The sequence below is a fragment of the Arachis duranensis genome, chromosome 9 (genome assembly GCF_000817695.3).
Source record: "Arachis duranensis cultivar V14167 chromosome 9, aradu.V14167.gnm2.J7QH, whole genome shotgun sequence".
Classification (NCBI taxonomy): domain Eukaryota; kingdom Viridiplantae; phylum Streptophyta; class Magnoliopsida; order Fabales; family Fabaceae; genus Arachis; species Arachis duranensis.
In genome coordinates this window covers 105,226,783-105,254,769 of record NC_029780.3, presented here as the reverse complement: position 1 = coordinate 105,254,769, position 27,987 = coordinate 105,226,783, and the positions used below count along the sequence as shown (strand labels likewise).

Sequence of the window (27,987 nt, the reverse complement as noted above, 5' to 3'; positions counted from 1 at the left end):
AAGGATTAAATGACTGTGACGAGCTTCAAACTCTTGAGGGCTGGGCGTTAGTGACAGACGCAAAAGAATCACTGGATTCTATTCCAACCTGATTGAGAACCGACAGATGATTAGCCGTGCTATGACAGAGCGCGTTGAACATTTTCACTGAGAGGATGGGAGGTAGCCATTGACAACGGTGAAACCCTAGATACAGCTTGCCATGGAAGGAGCCTTGCGTGCATGAAGAAGAAGACAGTAGGAAAGTAGAAATTCAGAAGATAGAGCATCTCCAAAACCTCAACCTGCTCTCCATTACTGCAAAACAAATATCTATTTCATGTTCTTTTACTTTTCACAATTAGACCTGAGAATTATTGATATCCTGACTAAGAGTTACAAGATAACCATAGCTTGCTTCAAGCCGACAATCTCCATGGGATCGACCCTTACTCACGTAAGGTATTACTTGGACGACCCAGTGCACTTGCTGGTTAGTTGTACGGAATTGCAAAAGTGTGATTGCGATTTTGTGCACCAAGATGCCAGCCCAAATCCATCAGTTCCAGCTACACCAAACACAGTTCCTGTATCTGAAGAATCTGCTACACCAAACACAGTTCTAGTAACATCTATTTCTCTTGATCATGAAAACTTAGGAGATATATCTGTCCAGTTTAACATTGACAAAAATGCCCAGTCAAAGTCACCAACATACACAGAGCCACCCTCTACCTCTGATGATCCACAAGATGAATTGCTTACCCAATATGTTCCTTTACTATAGAATCAACCCTCCTCCCAATCCATGCCTGAACCACATCCAACCCCCAACCAACACCCCTTCTACCAATCCATCTGCCATAGTAAATGCTTTAGAAACACAGAATAACAACACATAGGAGGGTACTGGAGGTAGTAGGAGAAAACAGATAAGGAGATCTACTAAGAGACCCCTTCCAACTGAATAAACATTTATCCCTAATACAGATGCGAATCAACCTCCATCAGTATTTATTCCGGTGGATGGGAAAAAATATTCATATGATGAACCTGGTGTTCATTACTATGAGTCAGAGGTCCTCCACAGCATTGGAAGTGATGAAGATGACCAGGAAAGGTCATTTCCATAAGACAATGCCGATGCACCTGTTAAGGAGGTGAGGCTGGAGCTTGAAACGGAGTTTGAGACTCTTCAACAGTTCAAGAAAGCTGTAAGAAAGTTCAATATTAACCTTGGAAGAAGTATTTTTTTTCCCAAAGATTGATTCAACAAGATGCAAAGCTATTTGCTATGATAAAAACTGCCCGTGGCAAATTTACTATGCCAAGAGGTAATATCCGGTGAGTTATCAAGTCAAAACCTTTGTGAATGAGCATACTTGCCCACAAAACTTGCATTGTAAATATGCCAATGAAAAATGGGTAGTTGATGAGTTGGAAGATAGAATAAGGAATCAACCTGATATGACAGTAAAGAATGCTGAGAACTACTTCAGAACTGAGTTTAATGTGCTTGTAAATGAAAGAAAATTTTATAGGTCAATGGCAACATCAAGAGAAAGGATTGAGGGTTCCAAGGCTGCACAATATCTTAGGCTTCGTGACTACTCCAATGAGATACTGAAAACAAATCCAGGAAGTACAATAAGGATACACACGTCTCCTACACCTGGGTTGGAGTGTTTCTTATTTAAGATAATTTATGTTTGTCTGAATGCATGCAAGAGAGGATTTGTTGAGGGTTGTCAACCTTTTATAGAACTAGATGGCACATTTCTAAGAGGATATTATGGAGGCCAGTTACCTACTGCTATTGGAGCTGATGCAAATAATCATATCTTCCCAATAGCATATGCAATTGTTAAGTCAGAGAACAATGACAGTTGAAAATGGTTCTTGGAGCTCCTACAGGATGATGTCGGTGACCATGCAACAAATGGCTTTAAGCTGTTGTCGAACATGCAAAAGGTAAATATATTGTATTTATTCGAAAATGTTTTAACTGAGTAATTGATTAAAGCTTAGTCAGGTTAATTGGTTGTTGTAATTCGCTAAACTCAGTCATAAGTCTATTTTAATTGATCTGATTTCAGTTAAGTTGGTTCAATTGATGGCATTTAGTAGTCTTTGTCTGATTTGTGTATATTTTAATTGATCTGATTTCAGTTAAGTTGGTTCAATTGATGGCATTTAGTAGTCTTTGTCTGATTTGTATATATTTTAATTGATCTGATTTCAGTTTTGTGGGTTCAATTGATGAAATTTAGTAGTCTTTGTCTGATTTGTATATATTTTAATTGATCTGGTTTACATTTAGTTACTTTAATTGATTTCAGTACCAAATTTTAGTCTAAATCTCACTTAGTAAAGGGCTTTATTTATATGTATTCAGTACTCTTACTCATTCATCTATTGCATGGACAGGGATTAATTCCAGCAGTAAAGGATATCATGCCAGGTGCACATCACATATTTTGCGCCGTGCATATCTATCAGAATTTTCGAAAATAATGGCTAAATTTGGAAATGAAGACTGCAATGTGGGCATGCACAAACGCTACTACACCACAAGAATTTGAAGTTGCAATGGGGAGGGTCAAGAGAATAAACCAGCACGCTTGGGAGTATCTTAACAAAATTCTACCGCAACAGTAGTCAAGGTCTCACTTCAGTGAGTACCCTAAGGTGGACTTCTATACAAATAACAACTGCGAGACCTTCAATGAAAAAATTAAAAAGATGCGAGGAAAGCCAATTATTACAATGTTAGAGGAAGTGAGAGGTTATGTCATGAGGATTTTGGCAAGAAACAAGAAGGCATTTGTTGGATATCATGGTAGAATAACCCTTGTGCAACAAAGTCGTTTGGAAATGGAGAAAAAAGAGAGCAACTATTGGAGGCCCTTTCCCTCCGGTGATGAAGATGGGAATGTCTATGAGGTTCAAAGGTTACCTGTGAAGGTAAGTGTAGACTTGGGGAGAAGGACCTGTTCATGCAGGTTATGGCAGCTTACTGGACTTCCATGTAGGCATGCATGTGCTGCCGTTGCATACCAAAATCGCAGGGCCGAGGACTTTGCTTACAACTGGCTTACTATGGGAGCATACAACCTAGCATATTAGTGGACAGTTCAACCTGTCCCAAGCTAGGAATACTGGGAGAAGGGAAATCACTATCCATTGTTGCCTCCTGTGTATAGAAAACCTATTAGGAGACCTACTAAAAAGAGAGACAGTCGTAGAGATGGTCCTAGAGAAAATCCTGATCCCCACAGAGCAAAGAGGAGATATGGCCCCATTAAATGTAAATATTGTCTGAAGGTATAACTTAACATTCAATGTCTCCTTTGTTTACTTGTGCATATTGATTGTCTTATAAAAAATTAAAATTGCAATTATTGTTGCTGTGGTCTTAGACTGGTCATAACAGCAGAGGATGTGACAAGAAGAAAGAAGCTATGGCTAGCGGAAGAGCTGCAGCAGGTAGTGGTAGTCAGCATCAGGGTGCAGCAGCAACAACTGAAGGTATGGCTGTTGATGATCTTGATGAGGATGTTGCTAGAGAGCAAGAGATGTATTAGGAAGAGACTTTAGAGGCAGCAGATGCTGAAGCATCAGCTTCAGATTCACCCAATGTAAGTTATTTATATGCACTCTCTTTTTCTACTTATTGGCATGAAGATAAATTTATCTTGCATTAAACATTTGACTTAATGCAATTACCCATTTATAGGTGAATGTTGATGATCTGAACTGTGTGAATCCTTTTGAAGAACCTATGGCAGTAAGACCTCTACCTTCTAACTCCTCAACTGCATATGTGCCACCTAGACCTATCATGAATTCAACCATGTCCAAGAGACCAATTAGGAGGAAAAATGTTAAGAGGCCACCACCGTCACAACCTTCTCCCCTCAGACCTGCCCCACCACAACCTACTCCCATAACGCCTACCACACCACAACCTTCTGTTGTTAGGCCTGCATCACCAACTAACCAACCTCCTCCAAAAGTTACCAAACAAACAATGCATGGTGCAAGTCAAGGAACGACTACAAGATTTATGCGATTTATGCCAACTCCACCATCCACAATTCAAACAGCAGGCAGATGGCCAGCACTTGGGTTCCGCCCACCACCAGGAGCATCTTCAAGTAGCAACAACAACGGAGTTTCTAGTGGCAGTAGCAACTCCACACCCAACAAATAGGAGTTTCTAGTGTGACTTTGTTTTTTGATCAAGGACTTACTGTAATGAGAGCTCTATCAACTCTGATACAATGGTTTTTTTGTAACTTATGCCTAGTGCTTATATTTCACAACCTGATGCTTTCATGTTCATGTTTGTATTGGTACTATTAGGTACATTTGATATGCTACTGCTACATCAGACTCATACACTTGTTTTGAGGCTTTTGTTGCTAAATGCTTGTGTTAAAATTATGTCAAGGTTTATTATAGCTTATGGAATGAATATTTAGTTCCATTTCCAGGTTATAATTTCGCTATTTAGTATACAATACCAGGTTTTCGGCTAGATTTGTCAAATCACGACATTTATATGTCTTTTTTTTGTCAAAATTGTGTTAACTCCAATATCACAGATATCAAATACATTAACAATCATGGACATTAATGTCATAATACAACTTGGCTTTTTCACAACAACTGAATATATTATCAGAGTTTTGAAGTTCATCATCATCGAAACCAAACAGCTTTGTCATTCATCGTCATTGAAACCAAATAGCTGCACAAAAAGACCCCAGGACAGCATACACTATACGCACAGTTACATATTGATTAATTGGAGTAGATTCAGGCCTACACAAATCAATAAACTCAAAAAAATTGTTATAATCCATGACCTAATAGTTCTAATTTCACCATGGAGCTTCCCTATCTTTAGCAGGATCTTCACACCATTCTCTTGAATCTCTCTTCTTTATCCAGTGACATTGACCTCATGGTTACCACAGGAGCTATCTTGATTTTTTCTAATAAGGGATCTTGCCAGTCCCTCCTATCCTCCGTTAATCTCATCCACTTATACAAAATACTTGCAAACCATCGTCTGTAGCGTGAAAGGGAGGAATAAGGAATCGTTCACAAATAAGTTAATCTGAACAGAACCACAAAAACAAAAAGACTTACCTTTCATAGAAGATACCTTACGAACTATCTCGCAAGATTTGTTAAGATTTCAGATTGTAGCAACACTACACCCTGTCCACAAAAGCATCTCCCAGACAAAGTCTTCTCTTCACCCCTCTTGGAAGACGAAGTCCCTTCTTCGCTGATGCTTCCATTCGAACCTCTGCTTCTCCTAGACATTCTAGAGTTTTCAAATTGAAATTGGGGAAACAGTTGACGATAAATTAGAAAATTGAGTTATAACGATAACAACATGCTTGGACACATCAGACTGCTGATTCAAAGTCAGGTAAGCACTTAACGTGCCATGTTGGCCTTTAAGTTAACAGAGCTAACGTTTTAATGATGTTCGGGTACTATCGACAGACGAATCTAGCCTTTCATGGGTACAAAGTCACTTTTCTTCTTCTATGAGTACTTTTGTCAGCGTTCGCAAAGTTCATGAGTACAAATGGTAGTTTTTCAATCTTTTTTGGTTTTGGGTCATACACAGTACACACTCGAACACTCACTCACTTATACACACCAAAGGTTCCATTACTACCCGGCCATAACTGGGATTCGAACCTGGATGTGGCTTCTATGAGGCCAATATATTAGCATGGTGCAATGTCTCTGCCATATTTTTGCACATCTGACCCTTCTAAACACTTATAAGTTGGGTCGTTAATTGGGCCTTCATCCCAAATAGAGTAATATTCTTATGTTCTTTAATGTTTCAGTCGAAAAAGATATATAAGAGCCCAAGGTCACACAAAATAACATCGGAAAATAATGATACTTATTTGTAAGCTATTTTAAAAGTTTTTTTTCTTTTTTTTTTTTAAATTTAAATTTTAAAAGAAGTGGACGATTTAAAATGGGGAAAAAATAAGTATCTCATCACATCTTATCACTTATATTGGAGAATCGAAGGCCATTTCTACTTGATATTTATAAAACTCATCTTGATGAAGACTATGTGACTTAAAAATGCCTTTGAAAAGGATCTACTCATCAACTTGAAAGATTGTACCAATTTCATAAACATCATCATCTCACCTTACGATCCATTTTGATTTTTAACTTTAGCAATATATAATAACTTAAATATATTTTCGACTTTTGTTTCGTACATTCAGTAGGCTCATAGTTAAATATGCGTGTACTGAATGCCCAGAAACAAAATCGAATTTACAACAATTGTGGGGCGCGCGAGAAGAAGAAAGAAAAATTGAATTCTGAAGAAGGCTTGTTCATTCTTAGCATACTCCTCCACAATGGGCCTTGTTCTTGGGTCAGCACCAAGAAGGTAGTCGCTTCTCAACAAGCCTAGACCCTTGAGAACGTTGCCGAAGTAGGCGTTGTCGAACTTGCTTGGTGATCTTGGATCGTTGAATGCAGACATTGATGGGTCCTTTGTGTAGTTCCAGCACACGTGTCTTAGACCCTCCGCGAACTTAGGGTGGAGGGTTGGGTCAACTTGGGAGGTTGGGCTGAAGTTGAAGATTCTGTTGGCGAATTCCTTGCAGTGTGTGAACCCAATGGTGTGTGCTCCGGTCAATGCCACCATTTCCCTTACTGTGAACTTCCTTGCAGCAAACCTGTTGTTATATATAATATAACACAATCATTCTTTTTTCTTTAAAAAACATTGTGAAGGTTGGGAATGAATGACTTCCAAGTATATATAAGGTTATTCAAAGATTTGTAAATACAAAAAATTATCTATTATATTAACTACTAAACCTAAAAATAAACTATTTTTTGCATTTGTATGATAAATTCCAAAAGAAACAAAGGTAAATAAATGTTGATATAGCAAAACAAAAATAACACATGCACACAAAATTTAGTTACTAAATTAGTTATTATATATTTATATATATACTATTTAATTTATTTTATATTTAAATATATTTTATACAAATAATTAAATAAATAATTGATTTTATATATAAACATAATACTGCTGATATCAAAATTAGTGTGATTCGTTAAAAAATATTTGACTCTAAAATATATGATTATGTGACAATTTGACAACTTTTAAACATGATAATCTTTTATAAAAGTTTATAGGTTGCAAATTCATTACTTGTCTAAATGTTGTAAATAAAACTAATAAATATCTGCCTCTTACTTGTTAATTATATCATCCATGGTCATGGTTGGGGTTGGAAGGCTAGCAGGAACTTTAGATGCGTCTGAGTTGAGGCTATCTTTCCGCCCTAACCGGACCGGAAAATAAGGGCCGCCGACCATCTTGATGAGGTCTCGGGTGGCCTGTGCAATGATATCCGAGCAAGACACTACGCCAGGGCATGTCAGCTCCAACAAATTCTTGATCTTGATGACGAGGTCGAAGGCATCGCCGGAGAGGGACAGGTTCAGGTCAGCATCACGCTCTGCATGGGGGGTGTAAGCATTTGACGATATAAAGATCGAGGCATCACAGCCGTCTGTGATGCAGTCGTGGAAGAAGAGGCGGAGCACGCCGGCCGCGGTGGCCGGGACCACGCTCTGCTTCGTGAAGACTTGATCCCTCACGATTTTGGCGAAGTCGGGACACGTGGCGCTGTAGTAGTCGGGGTTGAGTTTTGCTGAGGAGAAAGGGACGGAAAGGAAGAGAAGGAAAAGAACGGCGAAAGCCATTATTGGTGGTGAAAATCTATAATCCTTCTTCAAAGAGAAGGAGTTTAATTTTCTCAAGGACACTACTCTCTTCTTGGTTCTCCTCTCTCTTTTTTGGGGGTTTTGAGTTTTTAGAAAAAGAAAATGGGGAAAGAAATGCGCAAGCCCCGTTTGGGGGGAGGGAAAAGGACCAGGAGGAAAATAGGGTACGGAAGATTTTGCCAAGTTTGGAATAAGAATAAGGGAATAAGAAGAGAGAAGAAATGGTGGTTGAGGTGCTGGAACATGTGAATGGAAGGGAGGGGTTTGAGGATTTAAATTTTTAAATTGCTATTTTTGCATGTGTTGGTTGTTTGGTTTATTTTGTTTAGATAATTATATTCTAGTTTGGTTATTGCACTATTTTTTTGATGAGGGAACAAACAAGAATTTAAACAGAGAGAGATCAGAACCCTTTTGAAATGGTAAAGAATGAGTCATGCTAGATTGTTTTTTAACAGTCCACTATATTCTCGCGTGGATGGATATATTTATCCTTTTTTAATGATTATTTAAGTATAATTAATTAGTTTTGATATTTTGGTTCTGATTTGTGAATATTCATCAATCCATGGTTTTTATTTGTAAAATGGTTAATCCCTGTGAGGATATAGAAAGCCAAGTACAGAGCATAACACTGAGGATTGTTTGCCTTTGTGAATTGTTATCTCTTGTCGCTTGTTTCCTAGGACTAGGAGTTAATCAAGTCTGCACGTATATAGTTTTCTTAAATAAATTAGAGAAAACATTTTTTTTGAGATATCTAAATAATACCTTTTCTGAAAAAATTAAAATAAAATATACTTTAATCAATTTTATCAAATAATAATAATAGAAAATATAAACATATATTTATGATTATAATAATAAATTTTATTACACAATATAAAATATTTTATATTATGTGATAAAATTTTAAAGATAAAGAATATTTATTATTATAATATATNTATAATAATTATAATAATATATTGATGAGAATTTTAGTCAAATGAGTTTAAATGTATGATATTTTTATCTTAGAGGAAAACTAATGTATGTTTTATAAATAACGAGAAAAAAATATTATTTAAACATAATGTATGAGGAAAGAATAATTAATGCCATTTTTTTCTAATAATATTTAACGTTATGGTTATAAAATTAAAAAGTCTTCAACTGACTTGGATTAGTAGTTAAATAGTTAGTTTATTCGTTTATTTAAGTGAGTGATAAAAGTTTAAATTTTGTCAAACGATAATTTATTTGTTTGTGATAACTCTTTAAATAAAGTCTTTATTTATGATGAATTAATCTTTGACATGTTAAATTGAGAATTATTGAAAAATAAAATTAAAAAGTCTTTTCAGAAATTGTTGTTATTATTTTTAAGATTTGCATATCATTTCTATTTTTTATTATTAACAACGGACATTAAATGCGCTAATGAATTATAACTCAAATGGTCTAGTTTTTTCATACTCATTTAAGAAGCCGTAGATTCGAGTTTTCCTATTATTAGGACATTAAACGCAAATGAATGATTAAAATAACATTATTTATTATATTCCAAATAATGTAAATATTTGGGATTTACTGACTAGTCAACTAAAACAACAAATATTGTATTAATAACAACACTTGACAAGAATAACATCAATACTTTACCTAATAATAATAGGAAAATATTATATTTGATTATTTGAAACTTAGTAAAATTTATTATATTTTTTTCTTATTTTAAGATATATTATAATGTTATGTTTATAAGAATAATTATGTCATATTTTAAAAATATAAGAATATTAATAATAATATTATCTCAATTTTGATAGAAGTCAAGATATAGTTAATTACAAAATAAATAAATAAAATGATGATATTAACAATAAATTTCACCAAATTTTAACTAAAAGAAGTAATCAAAATGAGGTTATGTGTCACGGCCCAAAATAAATCATAACCAACGTCACTACAAGAAAATAGAGTTATTTTGACATTTTATTTTTTAACACCATAATTAAATGTCAAAATTAATATATATTTTTGACAAATATCACAAATGTTAAATTTTCTATATTTTCTTGACGAAAAATTTGACCGTAGAAAATTACTCCTCAATTTTGACACTCATTTGTTTTCAATTTACTCTACTATTTTTTTCCTTCTTTGGGCTCTGTTAATTTTGACATCACACTACTCTTAGAGTTTAGGATTATACTACTCATTTTTTATCTTCAAAATCTCAATTAATTCTTTAGTTTCAAGATCACATCTCATTCTTTGTTAAAAGTTTTTGTTGAGAATATTTTATAGTCAATAAGTGTCAAAATAAATAGTATTTTTGACAATTAATAAGTATCAGAGAAAATATGTTCTCAAAATTTTCTAACAAATTATTTTTGACAGCCAATATTTATCAAAATAAGATTTAAATTTTTTTCACAATCGTTTATATGTTAAAAATACTATTTTTGACAAAACTTTTATTAACATATTTTCATAGTTAAAATAGTGTCAAAATTTGTTTTTTTGACAAATTTTAATTTTCTTTTACACATTATAACCCTCAAAAATAATCTATATTATTGTAGTGCGTTTAGAAAAATAATTTTATAGTAAGTCTAACATACTTAAACATAAATTGAATAAAAAAATTATAAATATTTTACATGTATAACTATTTTTAGTTTAAAACTTGTAAAGTATTTGTAATACTATTGTTATTTAGATCAGCATCATATGACTGTGTTTCTAATACTATTGTTATTTATATAATAAAACTTTGATCCCTTATGATGGCATATTTGGTTATATAAAAAATTTTCACGTTTTTATTTTATTTTATTTCATGTTTTTAATACAGAAAAATAAATTTATTTTATAATGAAAAAATTTAAAGAAAATTCTATTTTACTTTACTGACAGATTTTTTGTCTGTATTTAGAGTTTGGGATAATTTTTTAAGGTTCTAATTACAGATGAAAAATCTGTCAAAAAATCTGTCGCCAATTACTGATGGAAAATCTATCTCTAATTATCGACGGAAAATCTGTCGGAAAGTTCGACGCTCTAAGGAAATGGAGGGGAGAGTTTACAAAGGAAAAATCTGTCGGTAACGGGTAAAAATTCGTTGGTAATTTTTCGACCAAAAAAATCCATCGGTAAATAATTTTCAACGAGGCTTTTACAGAGGAAAAAAATTCGTCGGTAATTTCGTCGGTAAGCAAAAATCCGTCTGTAACACAGACCAAATCTGTCTGTATTAAGCAATTTTCTAGTTGTGACATTTTTAACAAAAAATAAAATAATTACGAATGGTTGGATCCTGCCTGTAACATATGGAACATATACATCTAGAAACTCGACAAATTAAAGAACAGGTACTTATTGCGGATCGTTACTCTTGAATAGAAAGTCTCACATAGTCAAGTATTTGTTTCTGAAAAATATTTTTAGATAAAATAGGGTGAGTTTTGCAACTCAGTAACTAGACAATACATCTATAATCGACATGAGACCATATAAATATTATTATCAAAATATTTTAATTAGAAAATAATAGTTGATAATATAAGTGAATCAATAAGGAAACTCTCATACAGAAATCAAATCAAAAGTCCACACATGGGCGGCTCCACCTCTATGGGTAGCCCTTTCTTCTTGTGTGTCCTAACAGAATAACAGATCTAACGTGTGGTCTACACGTTAGGCTAGCAACACCCCTACTAACTGGAGTCTAAGTTAGATGCATCTAAGTTAACGTCATAACCACCGTTAACTACGATTTTCTAATATGAGCCTTCCAAACCAATTCAAAACATATAGTTTCAAATACAATAAATCTTTAATCTTTCAAATATATAAGATATCGAATCAAATCAAATCAGATAATACTTTCTCATCAGACATTTTTTTCAATCATAATTTTTCAATTATAAGAACATATTCCACAATTTTAAAGTAAGTGAGTATTTACAAATACTTCAATGCTTCAATAAGTATATATTCGAGTAAAATCAGATATTCTAAAATAATATAAAATTTTATCAAACAAATATATAGTCTCATGTAAAATTTCTAAGGTATGAACTTCATAAAAATAATTATTCAACTATAATAAATTAATTATTTTAATCAAATCAAAATTGTTCAATAATAGTTTTATAAATATAATTATAACTTCATAATAGCATAAACAAAAAAAATTAAGTATTATAAATGTAAAACCTACTCACAACGTGGTCCCAAGGGACTGAAGATATCAAATCCGGAGTGCCAAATTCAAAGTGAAGATGATTGAAATAGAATGGAACGAATGCACACATAATTTAGACTGGAGTAGCGACAAGATAGAGCTAGCGATAGTGTTGGAAATCTAAAACAAGGCAGAGCTAAAATCGGATTAAAACAAGAACAAGACAGATTAAATGGTGGCATAATAGGACATGAAAACTAGAGCAGAATCAAGAAAAAAGGATAGACTGAGGTAGTGATAGAAACGGTTCAACTCCAGCAGCACCAACAACTCCAGCGGCAAGGCCGATGGCTTAGTTCAGGTACATCCAAACATAGAGATGTTGAAGAATGAACATGACAAAGATGTGAATAAGGCTCGCTATAGAGGGATGATTGGATCTTTGATGTATTTAACCTCATCAAGGCCTGACATTATTCAAAGTGAAATATGTTGCTTTCTTGGCAAATCTCTCAATGCTTTGTGTAGCAAGAAGTAAGCTCCAATTGCTCTTTTAACTGCCGAGGCAGAGTATATATATAGTAGTTTCCCTCTACTACTCCTAGGTTCTATGGTTGAAAACTCAACATTATAAGATTAAAGATGAAAATATTTTCCTTATATGCGACAACATGAATGTCATTAACATTTTCAAAATTTCAGTTTTGCACTCTTGTATTAAAACATATTAAAATGGAATATCACTCAATACCTGAATATGTACAAAAAAATATTGATGTTCAGTTCGTTAAATCAGATGATCAATTAGCTGATATTTTTACTAAATTCTTAGCTAAAGATACTAAATTAAGAACTGCTTTAAAAATTTTACGAATTTTTTAGATATTTTAATTATATTGAACTGATGAGATTTTTTGTCTCTCAGGTCGAGACAAGATTTTCTAGGCAAATGATGAACAAGTTTATTTTTCAACTTGTCATCTTTATGTCTTTTTTGAATTATTACATGATCTCTGCATTTATTTGAAAAATATTTTTAAGCTGCATTAAAATAGATTTTATTCAAAGTATTTTTAGCATTACTCATCTTATTTATTCTAAATTTTTTTCTATTTTAAAAGAATTTTATTCTTGCATTAGTTATTAATGCCTCTAACCTTTTACATATTGTTCTGCTGTCGCTGCTGATAGTGGAATCTTTCTTTATTTTTTTTCTTGATGATAAAAGGAAAAAAAATTAAAGGGGTTAAATTTTTAGGCTTATGCCTTATAAATATTTTTTGGTATCTCTTGTTTTGATATTGATTTTATTTGCTTTGATATGTCTTATTTTTTCTGCTCTAGTATCTTATATTATAGCATGTTTTGTTATGTTATTTTAATATATGGTCAGGTATTATAGTTTTGTGTTTTTACTTTTTACTCTTGATTGATGAACACTCATAAATAGGGAGATTTTGCTAAAATTTAAAAAAGTCATTCATACACTCTCTTTTTAATTTAAGTTTAATCATGTTTGTCAATAAAAAGGAGATTGTTGAGTTAAGAATTGATTTGATACTTTATGATGACCACTATAATTAACTATTTTTATTATAATTAACTATTATGATAAGCAATGTGAAAATCAATCAAGGATATATAACCAAATTAGCAAGAAAAATTGTACAAATAAACATCATTAAGAGGAATATCATTGAAGATATCAAGCCAAACTTAAAAATATATTATTATAAGTGTTTGGACACCTGCTAAATATTATTAAGATAAAGAAGAAAAATATTTCTACTTCAATATGAATGTAGTCAACTCATAAATGGTACAACGGCTAGTTGATGAATTAGGAATGATTCTAACATTGAAAAAAGCAATCATGCTCTATAAAAGAAGATTTTATCCCAGAAAGAGGCAATATTTTTTGTGCATATTGCAGATCACATAAACAACCTTTGATTTCTTGTTATTTGAGTGTGTTCTTAGTTCTCTTTTTTTTAGATTTAAATTTATTTTGAGAGATACAAATAACAAAGAGAATAGTGCATACAAAGCCATTTTAATCTTTGTTTGAGTGTTTTTAGTTCGAAAAATGTGCTGATTTAGAGTGCATTTGGTTCTCCTTAACTAAATTGGATTAGTACCTAGGTGAGTGACTAAGCTTGGGATAGTTTAGGTGAAGAAACAAGAGTGTAAGTCTCTTGGTATTGGAGTTTGTAATCTATATTGATTATAGTATAAATTCTACCATTATTGTAGTGGAGACTAGACGTAGGTCATATTGCACTTCGTGGCCAAACCAGGATATATCGAGGCGTCACTCTTCTCTTTTTCTATTCTCTGCACTTTCTCTTCTACACTACAGGACAAAAAAATAAAAAAAAATCTCTTAAAACTAGAATTCTGCAAATTTGTTTATTAAGTGATAAAAGTGATTTCTTGATTCAATCTCTTTCTCAACTCACTTGAGAATCTTCAATTTGTGTAATAAAAATATTTGAATGTTAATTTTACACATGGATAAATTATATGATTCTTGCTCAAGTAAAAAAGTTCTTGACGTGTTGCGAACGAAGTTTCTATCTTTACAATGTTCTCGTTGATAACAAATGAATATAGATTCGATGCGCAAGTAATAGTGGATGAATATTGAACTTCTTTAGGAACATGGAAAAATATATACCTTGATAATAAATTTGGATTGAAAACATATGCAAACATCTCTATGTGCCTCATACTTAGATTCTCACTATCCATTTTGAAATAAGTGATTATTTCCTATTTGAATTCAAATAATTTTTATTAAAACATCTTATGCACATCACTCTTAAACTTAAAATTTATTATATCAATTATAATGCTTAAAAAAAAATAAAAAAACATCATCCATGAGATCAAGAAAGTAAAAGATACAATGATTTCTCATGTTCCAACTTCAAAATAACCATATATATTATTTACAATAAGAAACAATGCTCATGAGTTACTTCATCTTATTTTCACAACTCATAATTTTTTTTGTTTTTTGTCCCTGAATCCAAGTTGTATCTTTTTTATTTTCTTTTACAAAACAAAAAGGATCATTTATATTTTGATGCAAATTATCCCTGGTTTTCATAGTGTATAAAACCAACAATGACACCACGTATTAGATAAATAATCTACTTAATTTATGAAGAGATAAATCACTTGATTTCATTGCTATTGTTAATGTTTCTATCTTATTTGTAATGCAATAATAGAATTAGGTTAGTTTTGTACTCATCCACTTAGTTAAGGCCTCGAATTTAATATTCTTTAAATATTGGTGGTGGTCTAAAAACACACAATACATACATAAATCCAGATAATATTTTTTGATGACTTTTGTACCTTGTATCCTATCCTCTAATACTAGAGAAGAATATAATGATGCATTATCAAGGAAAGAAAAAGGTAAAACATGTATTTTCAAGTCTTGCCTTAAAATTTGCTTGAATTGTTTGCTATTTATAAGATATCGAGATTGAGATAAAGTGTGTAAAATATTCCCATTTATTATTCACAATGTTTAAAAAAAATATTAGTAATTTTTATACTGTTATATACAAGTCCTTTTACTTTTGGTTTTTTTCTCATAAGCATATTTTGTTGTCCAAAAATAAATAATAGTTTTGATTCTGCGCAAACATGTATAGTTTTGTGCATCTACATCACACTTTGGCATCTTCTGTGGTCATTGCACACTTTTAAACTCCTACATATAAAAAATTGGACATTCTACACTGTTCCTTTTATAAGGATATATAAATACATATCAATGTGCAATAACTTTACCTCGACCACATGTTAAAACCTGGATCTCTTTGCACCGAGTCCAAAAAACAATGACTTTGATAATAGTTTTAACTTCCCTTTGCCATTTGGTTGTGGTGACAATTTTTTGGTGTTTGATAAAGGGAGTGCTCTGTTGGACAGCAACTATGTTTGGAGTTCGGCAGGTTAGAGTTCTTCGATCTATTTCGAGAACTTTATCGTTATTATCTAACACATCCAAACACATATTTGGGTTCATATCCATCTCAAATGTATTTATGATTATAATTTTTTATTTTAAATTAAAAGTATAAAATACATATTAGATGTATTAATATAAATAATTATAATAAATAATATTTGAATTAGGTCACTAGCCAATAAGTTGAGTTTATTTAAGCACAAGTTTAACATACAAACTCACAAATTTAATTTATTGAACTGTTAATGAATCGAGTTTGAATTAATTTACGAACTGATTTAACTTACTTCTAGCCATAATTTTATATTTAACTCAAAATTTACGTCGAAATATTTTAAAAATTATTATTTTCTTCAAAAATTTTGTCATCTGAATGATGTGATAACATAGGATTGTGTAGCATTGTTAATTGCTTTTAATATAGAATATATGTATTAAGATTGTAATTGAAAGTCTTAAATTGCTACTTAGGCAACTTTATTCACATGTATAGTTTCTGAAAATTGAAAATCATAATGCTAATAAGTAGTATATATCATTATTAGTCCGAGAAAGAATATACAATAGCTATTTCTAACCTGAATTTTTATTTTGCTAAAGCAATATACGATATTTACAAAACAAAAAATAGTAACAAAAATAGAGAGACTTTTACACATACATACACATTACTTCTGGCCTGCTCTGTGCTTTGAAACAAAGTCGTATGAAAAATTGCGGAGGAAGAGACTCAATGAAAAACAAACATGCTTCTAAATACTGAATTTGTTAATTAATCTCATGTGGGATTTAGTCTTTAAGAAGCTGTATTTAGCTGATGTAATCTATGTTTAATGCCATTTTTCTACTTCTACATATTAGGATTTAGTTTTGAATAAGTGCTTGAAAATTGAAACTCCTAAAAAGAAAGAAAAAAGACACTAGTAGAAGAAGAGTACGATTAATCCAGTTCATAATATGAAATTATTCATTATTCTAAGTTACAAAGTTCATCGTAATTGTAATTTAACCTTAAAAAATAGAAAATTGTGGATTTTGAGAGAGGGAGTGAAAGGAACGGAAGAAAACGAGAAAGAAAGAACTATTGGTAGAGGTCTTTCATGATGTTGTCCATATAAATGGTGAAAGAACTAAAAATCCAGTTTTGCACTCTAGGACTAAGCATATTGAAGTGAAATTTCACTCAATAAGAGAACATGTCCAAAAGGGGGGATATTTGCATTCAATTTGTTAAATCAGAGGAGCAATTAGTAGATATTTTTACAAAACCATTAGCTGAGGATAGATTCTGCATGCTTAGGACTTGTCTAGGAATTTTAAGCTATGATTCATTGTTTGAAAATTACTGATGTGTTTGTTGAAGTCTTTGTCTCATAGGTTCGGATGAGACAATTCTGGACAGAAGAAGAACCATCACTTTGAATTTTATCTTCTGGGCTCTGAACTTTCTTGGAATAGGGTTCTGAACTTTCTTTTTCTAAGAACACTCTCAACTTGCTGCAATTGCAAACCTATTCATGTATTGTGCATGTCTTTTAACATTTCTCATTATCATCATTTCAATTTTTGAAAAACTGCAACTTCTGTTTTAATTGTGCTAATGTCTTATTTGAGAATTCTATTTTGCAGGTCAAAGAGACATTTGTTGAATAAGAAATGTTCTGTTTTGTTTTATTTTTCCAACCTTGATAAAAAAATGCATATATGAGGCTTGATAAGACATAAGACTTACTGAGATTATTGGATATTAGTTTTGATTAGTCTTGTGTTTGTTAATTGACTTGTGTTTATAAATTGAAATCTGTTTGACTTGTTTGTGAACTAAACTTGGATGACTTTAAGTCATTTGAACTTTCTATTGTGCTGGTGAATTGTTTGTTACATGCTACCATAGTTTGCAATATGTGCTTTTATGGTTTATTAGACTTTTGTGCAACCATAGAATTCTAGATAAGCATGTATATACTTTAGATTGTTGTGTCGGCATTATTGTCTGTATCCTCAGGTTAAGCGACATTTATATCTAAAGGGGGTAGTTCAGTTAAACAGCAAAAGGGACCCACTCGTTCAGAGAGAGTGGTATTGGATGATGATGATGATGACTTTATCCCTGAGGAATCTTCTCCTCCTTCTATTGAGGGTACTTCCATCTCTACTGGCTAGAAGTCTGCCCTGCTGAATGTTGTCAGGGATGTTGTTCAGGAGTTTGTCTCTCAATCAAATCACTTGATTACTATGAGCAAAGAGCAAAGGAAGCTAGCAAGCTAGCGCGAAAATTTCCTCCGTAAGTCAAGAGATAGAGTGGCTGTGCTCATGAATTTCATTGATAACCTTCAAAAAGATGAAGACCCTGCCACTGATGCTGATGAAAAAGTTGATTCGGAGGAAAATGGTTCGGATGCCTAAGAATTGTTTCATGAAGCTGCTGCTGTCTGCTCAATTTGTCTGATGAATTCTATTTTTTGCTATTGTTGAACTGTTTTGTTCTCTTGGATGATTGTAATAACTTTGGATAACATTGCACCTTTGTTAATTCATTAGGACTGTGCACTAACTCTCTTCTGCAGGTTATAAGGTGTTGTTTTTACTGATCTCGCATATTATCCACCCTTGATGACAAAAGGGGGAGTAATAGCTACCATGTGTCCTAGGTTTCACATGTTGAATCTTTGTGCTGCTGATATTAGCTAATAGCTACCATGTGTCCTAGGTTTCACATGTTGAATCTTTGGGCTGTTGATATTAGCTTGATGTTGGGCTGATTATGTGGTGTTGCTTGTTTGATATCCCTTAGACAAAATAAATGTATATAGCTCTTTATTGTGCTCTCTTTAAGTACAATGTAAAATATGAACAAAGAGGAAAGCATAGATCCAGGGGGAGCTAATCTTGAAAAGCAAAGGAGGAGCAACATAAAAGCAAATGACAAAAATCAAAGGGAGTTTCTAAACCTTACTCAAATTCATTTCCTTTTGATTATTGCTTAAATCATGTTTGTCATCAAGGGGGAGATTGTTGAGTTAAGAAATTAACTAAATTAATTAGTGATGACAAATATTATTTTTGGACAAAATAAATAATTTACGTTTGAGTAATTATAAATTGAATATTACTAAATTATTTATTGTTGCAGGCCAAATTTCAATTAAAGAGCCCAAATGGAATATAAAGCAAACAACAAAGATGGTGGGCTGAAAGCAAAATTAAGAGCCCAAGGAAAAGCAAAGAAAGAAGCCAAAGGAACCAACGGGGCCAAGCTAATCAGACCCGATCCAAGCCCGTTCCATCAATTCAAAGTTGATCCAAGCTTCTCATACAAGATTGAAGCCTTCATTCCCTCTCACTAGCTTTTACCAAAGCAACGTTCTTTTCTCTCTGACCATGTCAAATCACAGAAGCAAGAGAAAGTGCTTAGCTCCTAAGCTATTCAAAGAATAGGAAAGAAAGAGAAGGTTAGGCAAGAAAGGCAGATATCAAATCACCCAGTTCAAACCAAATCAAGCTTAGGTTAAAGGTAACCCATTTCATCTTGCATGCATCAGATCTTCTTCTCTTCTTCCCAACTCTCTGCTCTATCCAAAAATGGCATTCAAGGGAAAGTTGTTCTCTGCCCTATTCTGCTTTACATCAACGGTCACAAGTGATACTTGGGGACCAAGTAGTTTCTCAATGGCTAAGATCAAGTTGACCATGAGAAGATTTCTATGGTTACTACTTTGTGGCTTTCGATCAAGATGAAGAAGTCAGAAGCAAAGTTTTTACTCTAAGGTTTAATGAGAAAAAGTGATTCTGTGGGTTGGTGAAGCTCAAGGCTCAAGCTGTTGACCTTGTAAGAAGAACCCAGCAACATGCAAGGAGATAAAAAGAGGTTTGCTGTTCATTCAAAAACCAAGGAGAGAAAACCAGAGTGTGAGAACAGTGTCCTGAAAAGGAGTTCCTCTACTTGGATAATGCTTACTTTCAAAGAAGCATTCGGCCAATACTGAAGAACTGTATCTAAGGTTTGCGAATCTGGTTTTGCACATAGCAAAGAGGCTGCTGATGAAGTCAATCTCCTTCATGTTTTACTGATTGTAATGTACTTTTCAATGTTTTTATGTCTTGTATCTTGTACCTGTGAGGTACCCCTTTCTTAGTTGGGTTAGCACTAAGAGTGAATAGTTAGGTATTAGCATAGCCAATGTCAAGTTAGGTTAGAACTTGAGTGTGAAGGGATTGTGTCAATCCTGTGAAATTGGTGTATGTAATACTGTTAATTATAGTGAAATTCTTCCATAGTTGTGGAGGAGACTGGATGTAGGTTGCATAGCACAAGGCAACCGAACCAGGATACATGCTGGTGTTAGCTTTTTCTTCTCTGTCATGTTCTGTTTTCTGATATTCATGAGACAAAAATAAATTGTCTCATAAATTTCCGCTGCTGAGTTGAAACAGAATCATAATTGTAATTTTGTCTTAAAAGGGTCATAACAGCAACTAAAAAGAAGGCATAGATTCAACCCCCTTTTCTAAGCCTACCACAACCTTCAATTGGTATCAGGAGCTAAGGTCTCAAGAATCAAGCTTAACTGCTTGGAGCAAAGATCCAATGGCGAACAACTTGGGCACAACCACAGTTGCCTACACCCTCACTGAAGGCCAGTCAAACAACCAGCCACCTTTCTTCAATGGGAAGAATTACTCCTACTGGAAAGAAAGGATAAGGATCTTCATCCAATCCATTGACTACAACATATGGAAGATTGTTGTGAGCGGTCCTAAGATCCCAACAAAAACAAGTGTTGATGGAGTGGTGACTCCAAAGGAAGAAGATGAATGGAATGAAGATGATAAGAAGAAGATAGAACTGAATGCTAAAGCAATCAACCTTCTTCACTATGCTATCAGTTTTGAAGAGTACCGGAAGGTGTCTAGATGCAAGACAGCCAAAGAAATCTGGGAAAAACTCCAGGTTACACACGAAGGCACTAAACAAGTCAAAGAAACGAGGATTGATATGTTGCGAAAAGAGTACGTGATGTTTAGCATGAAGGATGGAGAAAGCATTGATGAAGCATTTGAGAGATCCTCAATCATAATCAACAACCTTGATGCTATGGGTACAAACTATGCAGGACAAATCTTGTTGAGAAAACTCCTTAGAAGCCTCACAAAAGAATGGGAAAACACTGCCACTGTCCTAACCGAAAGCAACAACATAAGTCCATAACCTATGATGAGTTGAGGGGAAAACTCCTTGCCTATGAAGCCACACACACAAACACAGACTCAAAGAAAAAGGGAATAGCCCTCAAGTCACAAATAGAACCAAAAGAGAGTGAGTCTAGTGATGGTATTTCAGATGATGAGCTTTTGTTTTTTGCTAGGAAATTTAGAAGGATGATGAAGGACAAGGGCAAATATAAGGGTTCAAGCTCAAAGGAGCACAAGATCGACTTGAGCAAGGTAACGTGCCATCATTGCAAGGAGGCTGGACACTTCAAGCTAAACTGTCCAAAGCTCAAAAAGGAGGACAAAGGAAAGAAGAAAAGGAAGAGAATGCTCATGGCAGCTTGGGAGGATCTCGAGAACGACTCCAATGAAGAAGAAGAGTCTGAAGGTGAAGACAAAGACTGTTTCATGGCTGGAAACAAAAATTTTGATGAGTTAAATTACTTTGATTTGTCTATGGATGATCTACATGCTATTATTGATGATCTCACTTTAAACACCTCAAAACTGCTTGACAAATACAATGAATGCAGATTTGAAAGAGATGTGTTAAGAGCTGAAAATGATTTTTTAAAAGAAAAAATAAAGGAAACTGAATGTGCTTTGGACATCATTGAAGAAAACAGATTTCTAAAATCTGAACTTGAAAAATTAAAAGGAAAGCACATTGTGGATCCTTCTCATGAGTTAATTACTGAAAATAAAAGATTAAATGATATGATTAAAAGGCTGAATGGTGACTTAGCAAAATTTGCTCAAAGTTCTAGTAACTTGGACAAATTACTTGCAAGTCAAAGACCATTGTTTGAAAAATCTGGTTTAGGCTACATATCCAAGGAAGATGCAGTTTCCAACACTTCCTCTACAAAATTTGTGGCTTCTTCATCAAATACCAAATTCTTACCAAACAAATCAGGTATTGGATATGTTTCAACTTGTGAAGAAAAACCTGATGAAGAATACACAAGTGAAGCTGAGCCTTCACCAAGAACTGGTCCGAGTTTAAACCGGCCAGGTTTGGGTTACATTTCGAAAAATGAGGCTGCTTTCAAGAAACCATTTTTTTACATCAAAACCTCATTTTCGAAAAGTAAAATTGTTCAAAAAAAATTCTGGTGAAAATATTTTTGCAAAGAGGAATAACTTTAATAAAAATCAGTTTGTCAAAAGAAATGCATCTCCTCCAAAAACCAGAAAATTTCAACACTTTAATCATTTCAAGCAATATAACTCACCGCAGTTTCAGCAACACACACCAGAAAATCATTGTGTTAATTGCAAGAAATTTGGTCACTCATATGCACAATGCTTCATTGAAAAGAGAGTTGTAGGAAACAAAGTCTACAATGTTGTTTATGATTTCAATGCACTTGGGCAACCAAGATGGATTAACTTCAAAGGATCTAAATTAATTTGGATACCTAAGGCTACTTGAAACTCATCATGCAGATTTGCCTAGCATCCAAGAACAAAAAGGACATGTGGTACATGGATAGTGGATGTTCAAGGCACATGACTGGAAGGTCAACCTACTTCATCAAACTAAATAAGTATGATGGAGGTTTTGTGACCTTTGGAGATGATGGTAAAGGTAAAATCATTGCTGTTGGAAAAGTAGGTAATGAGCAATCTACTTTCATTGATGATGTACTTTTGGTATGTGGATTAAAGCACAATCTTTTGAGTATAAGTCAACTGTGTGATTTAGGATATTTAGTTGTTTTCAAAAGGCTTGAATGCTGTGTTGTTAATGAAAAGACAAATGAAGTGATGTTTGTTGCCAAGCATTTCAATAATATGTATGGACTTACTCTTGATGAACTAAAGGATCAAAATGTAGCTTGTCTTCACTCTAAAGAATCTGAAAAGTGGTTATGGCACAAGAGATTAGGCCATGCAAGTATGTTTCAAATAAACAAACTTGTAAAGAAAGAATTAGTAAGAGGTCTTCCTTTGATAAAGTTTGACAAAGACATTACTTGTGATGCTTGCCAAATGGGAAAACAAACAAAAAGTTCTTTTAAACCAAAGGAAGACATCTCTACTAAAAGACCACTTGAGTTGCTACACATTGATTTATTTGGTCCAACAAGAACTCAAAGCCTAGGTGGTAAACATTATGGTTTAATAATTGTGGATGACTATACTAGGTTTGGTTGGGTTTTATTTCTTGCACACAAAAATGAAGCCTTTTTGGCCTTTGAACCTTTTTGCAAGAAACTTCAAAATGAAAAGGATTTAAAAATATCTTCTATAAGAAGCGATCATGGAACTGAATTTGAAAATAATTTGTTTGAATCCTTTTGTGAGGAATTTGGAATATCTCACAACTTCTCTTGTCCAAAAACACCACATTCTCTTGCCCAAGAACACCACAACAAAATGGTGTTGTGGAAAGAAGAAATAGAAGCATACAAGAGATGACAAGAGCTATGCTTTGTGAGAGTAATGTTCCAAAATTCCTTTGGGCTGAAGCGGTTAACACGGCTTGCCACATTTTGAATAGAACAATCATAAGAAAAATTTTGAAGAAAATCCCTTATGAACTTTGGAAAGGCTACCCACCAAACTTAGATTACTTACACATCTTTGGATGCAAATGTTTTGTTTTAAATAACAAAGAATATTTGGGTAAATTTGATCCAAAGGCTTATGAGTGTTTGTTTGTAGGATATTCCACAACTAGTAAAGCATATAGGGTTTATCATTAAGATGCTAGGATTATTGAGGAGTCCATACATGTTACATTTTGTGATATTAACTTGGTACAAAGCATTTTGGAAGATTGTGATGCAGGAAATCAATCTCAAAAGGAGGATGAATCTGCTCAAAATCATGGAAAAGAAAATTCTGGACAAGCTGAACCAGAAACTGCAAATGCTGAAAATTCAAGAGACAATTCTATTTTGTCTCATGAATCTGAAGGAAATTCTGCAACCAGTAGCGCCCAAAATCCCTTGGTGACTAAATCTGCCTCCAAGTCCACCAGACCTCGTGAGTGGAGATTCTTGAAGAATTATCCTGAGAAATTTGTCATTAGGGACGTCTCTCATGGAGTGCGAACAAGGTCTTCCACTAGAAAGGCAAATGAAGGAACAAACATTGCCCTTCTTTCACAAATAGAGCCTCAAAACTTCAAGGAAGCACTTAGTGACCCTTCTTGGGTTAAAGCTATGGAGGATGAGCTTCTTGAGTTTGAAAAGAACCAAGTATGGACCTTGGTTCCAAGGCCAAGTGGAAAGAAAGTGACCGACACCAACTGAATTTTTCAGAACAAGTTGGGAGAAGATGGTAGCATTGCAAGAAACAAGGCAAGGCTAGTGGCACAAGGATATGACCAAGAAGAAGGAATAGACTTTGATGAATCTTTTGTCCCTGTTGCCCAAATGGAAGCCATAAGACTTCTCTTAGCTTATGCTGCATTTTATGGTTTTAAACTATATCAAATGGATGTGAAATGTGCATTTTTGAATGGTGTGATAGATAGAGAGGTGTATGTGGAGCAACCTCTTGGTTTTGAAAATAAAGAGCTTTCTAATCATGTTTTCAAATTGTCTAAAGCTCTCTATGGTTTAAGACAAGCTCCTAGAGCTTGGTATGAGAGACTTAGCTCTTTTCTTTTGAAAAATAGTTTTCAAAGAGGCACCACTGACCCAACTCTATTTATCAAGAACTCTAATGATTCCTTTATTCTAGTCCAAATATATGTTGATGACATTATTTTTGGATCAGCAAATGAATCCCTTTGTTCTGAATTTGGAAAGCTCATGACAAGTGAATTTGACATGAGTATGATGGGTGAACTCAATTTTTTCCTTGGGCTACAAATTAAACAAACTGAAAATGGTATTTTCATTCATCAAGAGAAGTATGCCAAGGAATTAATTAAGAAATTTGGTATGGAAAATGCCAAACCCATGGGAACTCCCATGCATCCTTGTTCTCTGAGAAAGACGTTGATGAGACTAGGTATAGAGGAATGATTGGTTCGCTTATGTACTTAACTTCCTCTAGGCCCGATATTGTGCAAAGTGTTGGACTGTGTTCTAGGTTCCAATCCAAACCTAAAGAGTCACATCTTTCTGCAGTTAAAAGAATTATTAGATATGTTCATGGCACATCCGATTTCGGTCTTTGGTATCCTAAGATTGATGATTTTTCTGCAGTTGGTTATTGTGATGTAGATTTTGCTGGTGATAGAGTTGATAGAAGGAGCACTTCTGGTTTATGTTGCTTCCTTGGAAAGTCCTTAAATGTATGGTTAAGTAAGAAGCAACCAACAGTGGCCCTATCCACTGCAGAGGCTGAGTATATAGTTGCTTCTTCTTGTTGTTCTCAGCTTTTATGGTTAAAAACACAGTTTGCTGATTACAAATTAAATGCTGAAAATATTCCATTGATGTGTGATAATATGAGTGCCATTAATATTTCTAAATATCCAGTTTTGCACTCTAGGACTAAGCATATTGAAGTGAAATTTCACTCAATAAGAGAACATGTCCAAAAGGGGGATATATTCATTCAATTTGTTAAATCAGAGGAGCAATTAGCAGATATTTTTACAAAACCATTAGCTGAGGATAGATTATACATGCTTAGGACTTGTCTAGGAATTTTAAGTTATGATTCATTGTTTGAAAATTACTGATGTGTTTGTTGAAGTCTTTGTCTCATAGGTTCAGATGAGTCAATTCTGGACAGAAGAAGAACCATCACTTTGAATTTTATCTTCTGGGCTCAGAACTTTCTTGGAATAGGGTTCTGAACTTTCTTTTTCTAAAAACACTCTCAACTTGCTGCAATTGCAAACCTATTCATGTATTGTGCATGTCTTTTTACATTTATCATTATCATCATTTCAATTTTTGAAAAACTGCAACTTCTATTTTAATTGTGCTAATGTCTTGTTTGAGAATTCTATTTTGTAAGTCAAAGAGACATTTGTTGAATAAGAAATGTTCTGTTATGTTTTATTTTTCCCACCTTGATAAAAAAAATGCATATATGAGGCTTGATAAGACATAAGACTTACTGAGATTATTGGATATTAGTTTTGATTAGTCCTATGTTTGTTAATTGACTTGTGTTTATAAATTGAAATCTGTTTGACTTGTTTGTGAACTAAACTTGGATGACTTTAAGTCATTTGAACTTTCTGTTGTGCTGGTGAATTGTTTGTTACATGCTACCATAGTTTGCAATATGTGCTTGTATGGTTTATTAGACTTTTGTGCAACCATAGAATTCTAGATAAGCATGTATATACTTTAGATTGTTGTGTTGGCATTATTGTCTGTATCCTCAGGTTAAGTGACATTTATATCTAAAAAGGGGTAGTTCAGTTAAACAGCAAAAGGGACCCACTCGTTCAGAGAGAGTGGTATTGGATGATGATGATGATGACTTTATCCCTGAGGAATCTCCTCCTCCTTCCACTGAGGGTACTTCCATCTCTACTGGCCAGAAATCTGCCCTGCTGAATGTTGTCAGAGATGTTGTTCAGGAGTTTGTCTCTCAATCAAATCACTTGATTGCTATGAGCAAAGAGCAAAGGAAGCTAGCAAGCTAGCGCGAAAATTTCCTCCGTAAGTCAAGAGATAGAGTGGCTGTGCTCATGAATTTCATTGATAACCTTCAAAAAGATGAAGACCCTGCCACTGATGCTGATGAAAAAGTTGATTCGGAGGGAAATGGTTCGGATGCCTAAGAATTGTTTCATGAAGCTGCTGCTGTCTGCTCAATTTGTCTGATGAATTCTGTTTTTTTGCTACTGTTGAACTGTTTTGTTCTCTTGGATGACTGTAATAACTTTGGATAACATTGCACCTTTGTTAATTCATTAGGACTGTGCACTAACTCTCTTCTGCAGGTTATAAGGTGTTTTTTTTGCTGATCTCGCATATTATCCACCCTTGATGGCAAAAGGGGGAGTAATAGCTACCATGTGTCCTAGGTTTCACATGTTGAATCTTTGTGCTGCTGATATTAGCTAATAGCTACCATGTGTCCTAGGTTTCACATGTTGAATCTTTGTGCTGCTGATATTAGCTTGATGTTGGGCTGATTATATGGTGTTGCTTGTTTGATATCCCTTAGACAAAATAAATGTATGTAGCTCTTTATTGTGCTCTCTTTAAGTACAATGTAAAACAGGAACAAAGAGGAAAGCATAAATCCAGGGGGAGCTAATCTTGAAAAGCAAAGGAGGAGCAACATAAAAGCAAATGACAAAAATCAAAGGGAGTTTCTAAACCTTACTCAAATTCATTTCCTTTTGATTATTGCTTAAATCATGTTTGTCATCAAGGGGGAGATTGTTGAGTTAAGAAATTAACTAAATTAATTAGTGATGACAAACATTATTTTTGGACAAAATAAATAATTTACGTTTGAGTAATTATAAATTGAATATTACTAAATTATTTATTGTTGCAGGCCAAAATTCAATTAAAGAGCCCAAATGGAATATAAAGCAAACAGCAAAGATGGTGGGCTGAAAGCAAAATTAAGAGCCCAAGAAAAAGCAAAGAAAGAAGCCAAAGGAACCAACGGAGCCAAGCTAATCAAACCCGATCCAAGCTCGTTCCATAAATTCAAAGTTAATCCAAGCTTCTCATACAAGATTGAAGCCTTCATTCCCTCTCACTAGCTTTTACCAAAGCAACGTTCTTTTCTCTCTGACCATGTCAAATCACAGAAGCAAGAGAAAGTGCTTAGCTCCTAAGCTATTCAAAGAAGAGGAAAGAAAGAGAAGGTTAGGCAAGAAAGGCAGATATCAAATCACCCAGTTCAAACCAAATCAAGCTTAGGTTAAAGGTAA

General features: G+C 33.7%; 2 protein-coding genes across 2 annotated transcripts; one reads left to right on the top strand and one right to left on the bottom strand.

The window, feature by feature from the left end:
- Positions 1–2,745: 2,745 nt before the first annotated feature.
- LOC107466620 (proline-rich receptor-like protein kinase PERK9) lies at positions 2,746–4,192 on the top strand. Its single transcript, XM_016085615.1, has 3 exons — positions 2,746–2,943; positions 3,399–3,536; positions 3,716–4,192. Exons 1-3 carry the CDS (start codon positions 2,746–2,748, stop codon positions 4,190–4,192), a joined length of 813 nt encoding a protein of 270 aa, XP_015941101.1.
- A 2,076-nt stretch (positions 4,193–6,268) lies between these two features.
- Positions 6,269–8,034, bottom strand: LOC107466621 (peroxidase 65-like). The gene is made up of 2 exons (XM_016085616.3): positions 7,259–8,034; positions 6,269–6,719 (listed from the first exon to the last, which is right to left on the bottom strand). The coding sequence occupies exons 1-2, from the start codon at positions 7,768–7,770 to the stop codon at positions 6,269–6,271; spliced, it is 963 nt and encodes a 320-aa protein (XP_015941102.1). The 5' UTR covers positions 7,771–8,034.
- Positions 8,035–27,987: the final 19,953 nt, after the last annotated feature.